Genomic DNA, 6,000 nt, shown 5'->3' with positions numbered 1-6,000 from the left:
TATTTGGCAACCCACCCCAGGATCCTCACTTGCTAATGAAGTCTCCTCTTTCAAACAGAAAAACAGCTCAGAAAATTCTTATTAGCCTCTACAGTTAGCCTTTGCTTAGTCTTTAGTTGGTGTCAAGGATTTAAAGGACAAAGTCTGGAGCCTCTTTCATGTGTTTCAACTGATACATTTTGGCACTATATCAAGTACATAATTTTCTGGGAACAGTGAGGAGTCAATCAGTGACTACTTTAGGAAGCTCATCCTAAGTTATGTGGAAGTAACTTCAGGATAAATGGCAGTAAGTGGTGTTATCCTGGCGATAGGATTACTTTGCATTCCTAGGGTTCAGAAGATGGTGAAGGAAGCTGGGGCAGGAGGGCCTGGAGGGTTCCCTTACTCCATGTGTCCTGTGAGGCCTGCTTGCTACACACTTTGAGGAGTCAAACTGGAGGAAGGGGACAGTTTGGATCCAAACCATATTTTCAAGGTAAGTAGGGGGAATTGGTCATTAAAATTTTATTTCTGTTACTTCACTGCTTTCTTTCATAATCCTTTCCTTTAATTCTCCTTTTCAGGTGCCCAAATGATCACATTTCCGTTCCCAGTGGTAAGATACCTGTGGAAGTAGAAAACAAGACGACGGTGTGGTGCTTGAACTTGGAGTCAGACTGCCTGGTAACAGAATACTACCCTCCTGCCTCTGCAGAGGAGCTTGAATGGCGATTCAAGTTCTCGCTAAGCGGGAGATGTCCTAAGGCGAGCACCTGGACTTTCCCCGGCCTTTATTGTCAGTCAACATCCCGTCTCTCTTACACTCACCTGATTTCTGGATCGTGATTTAAGAAGCCTGGCTCTGTAGTACTTCAGAGTGATTTCCTTAGGCCGAAGCCACTTAGCAGATGATTTTGTTGTGGATTTGAAAGAACAGAAGCTCATCGACCTCAAACACATTTATTGAAGAACGACTGAATGCCTGGCGATGAAGACTTAGAGAAAAACCCGACAACGGTCCTGCTCTCCCGGAGGGACCTTCCATTCAGGTGGGGTTGACTTCTTTCTCGACGCCCGCACTGTGCCCTGCCAGCTCTATCCAAGGACTGTTTGAAGTTCACTATTCGGGCAAAGGGATCCACAGCTTTCCGACGGATCGCTGTAATCCGACCTCAGCTCTCCTCTGACAAAATTTGAAATAATAAAAACTGCAGAGCAGCGAACAGCGAAGGCGTACGCAGATTGGCGGAGTGGGGAGAGGGAAGAGAAGGAGCTGGGGAAAATGGGGAGAGGGGGATCCACTGGAGGTGGCGTCTATTCGTGTCAATACGGCAGAGTCAGGGGACCTAGTCGGAGCCAGAAAACTTCATGCCAAACAAACTCTGAGATCACTCCCCCTCACCTCTTCCTCTCCCCTCCGACGAACCACCGCAGCTAGAGCACTGTCCCTGTGGTAGCTTGGGGGAGACAGGGGGCTCGGAGAAGGTGGACCCCGCATTCGTGCCGCCTTGTCCCCCGTCCCCACCATGGGCTTTGCGCTGGAGCGCTTCGCTGAATCGGTGGACCCAGATTTCCAGTGCAGATTGTGCGGCCAGGTGCTGGAGGAGCCCCTGTGCACGCCGTGCGGGCATGTCTTCTGCGCCCGCTGTCTGCTGCCCTGGGCGGCGCGGCGGCGCCGGTGCCCGCTGCAGTGCCGGCCCCTGGCGCCGGGCGAGCTGTACCGCGTGCTGCCTCTGCGCAGCCTCGTCCAGAAGCTGCGCGTCCAGTGCGACTACCGCCCCCGCGGCTGCGGCCGCTCGGTGCAGCTGAGCGAGCTGGCGGCGCACGTCGAACGCTGCGACTTCGGCCCTGCCCGCCGCCGCCTCCCGGGCAGCGTTTCCCGGCCGGACGGCCCGGGCAGTGGGGACCGGTCCGTGCGGGGGTGCTGCCGCTTAGCGCCCGGGATTCGCCGCGGCGGGGGCGGGGGCGCACGCGGGGGGTCGCCGGGCGTCCGCGGCGGGAGCTGGAGGGGGCCCGGGCCTCGGGTCTGGAGGCGGCGCGAGAAGGCGCTGCTAGCGCAGCTCCGGGAGCTGCAGAGCGAGGTGCGGCTCACCGCCCGCAGGTACCAGGAGAAGTTGACCCAGTACATGGCTCACGTCCGCAACTTCGTCAGGGACCTGGGTGGCGGCCACGACCCGGTAAGCGCTGAGGGATGGGGCACCGGGGAATGATCCATCGGGGTGGAAAGGGGAACGGTGCTTTCTGCACTCACGATTCCTTTGCAAGTTGACATCCTTCCTCAGGCAGTAGAAAGCATCCACCGCTCTGATCATCCAGTACTCTTATCTGTGTTGTGTTTTAGTATTGCAGTCAACGAGGATTCTCCCCTTTCCCTTACACTGGGGTTGGAAGAAGTAAACAGCTTCAATTAAAACTTTTCGGTGGAGAAGGAGGAATTAATAAAACTCATTTTCCCACCAGACCCTTGCTCCACATCTTTCACTCTCCTGCCCCAGCCTCTCTGCCTATTTTTTTTTTTTTTTTTTGCACCTTTGGCTTTTGCCTGAAGCCAGTTTGAGGAGGAAAGCCAGGAAACGAGGACCTCTCTGACTCTGCCTCCCCTCTGCCGCTGGCGAGCATCCCAGGGAGTGTCTGTCAGTCTCACACCTTTAGGTCTGAATGACTTAGTTTCTACCAAACCGCCGGTATCAACCACCTTCTACTCAGCACAGGGACTCTGAGGGATGCGGGAAAACAGGATCACTTGGAGTTAAGAAATGAAGAGATTTGATTTCTTAGACCTACCGGGTGATTTTCATCACCCTAACCTTCCCTAAATAGTCCTTACGTGCTCCCGGATTTCATTATTAGTGGAATGTCGCGCGTGTGAGTGTGAGACTTGGGGAACCAAGTCAGGAGCTCACATCCATCTGCGCTCAGACTAGCCCGATGAGCTCCTGGGCTGTTTCATTTCTTTGTCGAGGCTTCTGGCCTTGAACTGTGTTCCTGAACTGCCCCCTTTCCGACCGAATAAACAAGCCTCCTTGCAGCGGCTGGTGAGAAGAGGCCTGTTTATAAAGCTGTTCCTTCTCTTCTGAAGGACTTCTGCACAGTGTTTGACATTGTTGGTCGCTGCCATGGTGAGCAGAGATTTAGCAGAACTTACACTCCGTTGAAGGAGCTGTTTTCATTCCCCAGCCTCCTGGGGAGGAGCAACCCAGCAGGATGCCCATCTGGGACTGCTTTGCACTGCCTCCAGCTCAGGCACCAAGTTTAGAAGCTTCTATGCTTGAACCTAAAAAAGGATAATTGAAGGATGAGGGGCTGAGCTGTATCTAGTCTGATGAACAGAAGTACACCCTGATTAAAAGATTGGATTCTATTACATTTTTCTCTACTGTATCTATATCTAGTTAAATTTGTAAAATGGGAAGACCAGACAGAAGCACAGAATTATGATCTGTAATACTGGTTAAGGGTGCAAGGTCTTGGGGAAGCAATGGTTGGTGGAAAGGAGCAAGGCTAGATTATATGACAGAGAAGTCCATGCAACAAGTCAGGCTGTGGTTCTGAGAAGTGAGGAAAAACTGAGGGAGATCTGGATCTACTTACCAAACTAAGGGAGATCTGTAGACTACTTAACAAAAAGGCTTCTCTGTGCTGCTCAGAAATGTTTTGCCTCTACCAGTAGGGGCTGCTGTGCACACTGCCTGGGAAAAGTTCCTGAGAAAAAGTGGTGATGATGGTAGTAGTGGTGACGGTGTTTATGGAAATTCATCATTCCAGAGTAATTACCAAACATGTAATTTCCTCGGATAGTTAATAATATCCATAACCATGAATAAAACTCATAGTCTTGTACTATTTCATCTTATGTTTAATTTGGTCTTTATTAATAAGCAGATGTAGATATAATTCCTATTTGTGTAACTATTATTTGGCTATCAGGAAAGCAATGCATACTACTTTAGTTAACACAAATCTTCTCTCTCTCTCTTTAAAATTCTGCAAAACCAAATAAAATACTATTTAAAATTAGGATTACTGTAACCTACAAGACCTTGTATTTCAATAGCAATCTGAATATTACTGTTGAAAGAAATTTATAAATAATATATTTTATATATAAATTTATAAATATCCTTTACATCCCTCAAGACTTTCCAAAGTGAAATTTTTATATAAAATAATTCTTAGATTATTTAACAATTTATTTTACTCATCTATAATGGAGAAGAAAAGCACAGATACCTGTATAGTTGAATCAGAAATCTATTTTAAATTACAGTGGACTCAGAATTAGATGTTACATTAGGATAAAAGCTGCTTGTGTAAAAATACACAGCCATTTACCCATTTTTGGAAATAGTTATTTTTCTTACATCCATGATTCTTCCTTCAAATGCATACTTTCAGTATAAATTTAGGAAGAAATTAATCTCGAGAATTCAGCCATCCTTACCTTTAAAACTTCAAGATTTTCTCTTTTCCAAATTTAATATTTTTACTTTTAAAAAAACTTTGTAGCATTTGCTTTTTTTCTTTTATATTTTTAACTAGTTAGTTATTTTATCCCTTTTCTTCTAGGAAGGAAGAGAACATAAGCCACTCACTATTGTATTGGAAAGAGAAAATGATACTTTGGGATTCAACATTATAGGAGGTCGACCAAATCAGGTAACTGATCTTGTTAATGCATAACTCGTTCCTTGTTTATAAAATAATAGAAGACTTAGCTGTCATTTGTGGATTTTGAGAAAAAAAAAAAAAAAGGTGGTTTAATCTTTAAAATAGTGCTTGTCATCAAGTATCAGATTTCTTAATTGCAAATATTCCAGTGTAAATATTCCAGAACATGGTAAGAATTTTTTCAGAAAAATAAGACAAAACAACAGTTAACTTTGCTACTTAAAAAAAAAGAGTACATTTCACATTTTATCTACATTGTATAGCCCTGCTGGCAACTTTCTTGATTAAATCTATTTCACAAAAATGTATAGGCAATTTCTGCTTGATAATCTTATGTGTATTACTTGTTCGTAACTCTTATTTATTATGTCAAATTGATCAATTTTCAGATGCTAACACTGACCAGTAAGTTTATAATATATCTTGAATGAATGAAGAGTTAAAATGAGTTGAAATAAGAGATGGTTGTTTTCACAATTTCATAGAAAATACCATGCTTAGAAAAGATAGTTGATTTGACATAGTTTTGACTCCCCAAATCAAATCCTTTATTTAATTGAATGAATAATATTTTCTACACTGATGCCAATCGTTTTCAAAACTAATGAGTTTATAAACTCATAATAAATACTGTAGCTGCAAAGTTCTTTCTTATCCTTCAAATACTATATCAGCTTAATTTTCATCCTCACTGGGAGATGAAAAAATCATATTCTTTCAGTTTCCCAAATCAGCTGTCATGAAAGTTTTGCATCCTGCATTGCAGATGTTGTCCATGGAAACTGAACATTGTTGGCCATATGCTGTGTTCAGGCCAGGGTGGCAGTGACACATTTCCTCCTTTTATTTAGCATTTTGAAAACCTAGCAACTAATGACTGCTACGCTTCTGTTTCTAGAACCGTTCCCTTTTATTATGAAAAGGTAGAAGTCTTTTTAGCATATCATTTTGTTTTCTTTTCCCCAAAGTAATATTTTTATAAATGCTAGTTAGGAGTTTGACATTTAAATGAAACTGGACATTTTAAGAGCCTCCTAAAATTCATGTTAAAGAAGGCTAATAAATGAGAAGTAATTTTATTTAACCTGCCATAAAGTGAAATGACATTTAAAATTATATAATTTATTATTATAGGATGTTGAGCATTTTCCCTAAATGAGTTTTGCAATGCAATTGGTTTTCTGTGACTTACTAAAATGCTCTCTGTGTATGATACTGACTATATGTTTGAGGTTTAACTAATAATCAGACTCACTGTACCTGGAACCCATTCCAGGAAGCCACTGAAATTTGGAGTTGATCTTTTAGAATTTTTACACTTGAGCAAGTGGTTTCCCCTGTGAATAGATA

General features: G+C 43.7%; 1 protein-coding gene across 2 annotated transcripts in view; it reads left to right on the top strand.

Moving 5' to 3' along the window:
- The first annotated feature begins 1,508 nt into the window (after nucleotides 1-1,508).
- Nucleotides 1,509-6,000, top strand: part of PDZRN4 (PDZ domain containing ring finger 4) — a 401,102-nt gene continuing 396,610 nt past the window's right edge. The window contains exons 1-2 of one of the 2 annotated variants that reach the window (XM_081587468.1): nucleotides 1,509-2,159; nucleotides 4,549-4,638. In XM_081587468.1, the coding sequence (XP_081443594.1) occupies nucleotides 1,509-2,159; nucleotides 4,549-4,638 (741 nt within the window). The remainder of the gene's footprint in view (nucleotides 2,160-4,548; nucleotides 4,639-6,000) is intronic. The other variant, XM_081587469.1, reaches the window with a different exon arrangement.

The sequence above is a fragment of the Giraffa tippelskirchi genome, chromosome 4, assembly GCF_054371585.1.
Source record: "Giraffa tippelskirchi isolate mGirTip1 chromosome 4, T2T-mGirTip1v1.2.pri, whole genome shotgun sequence".
In the NCBI taxonomy this organism is placed as follows: domain Eukaryota; kingdom Metazoa; phylum Chordata; class Mammalia; order Artiodactyla; family Giraffidae; genus Giraffa; species Giraffa tippelskirchi.
The sequence above is the reverse complement of the archived record's forward strand: the minus strand, read 5'-3'. Positions and strand labels throughout refer to the sequence as shown.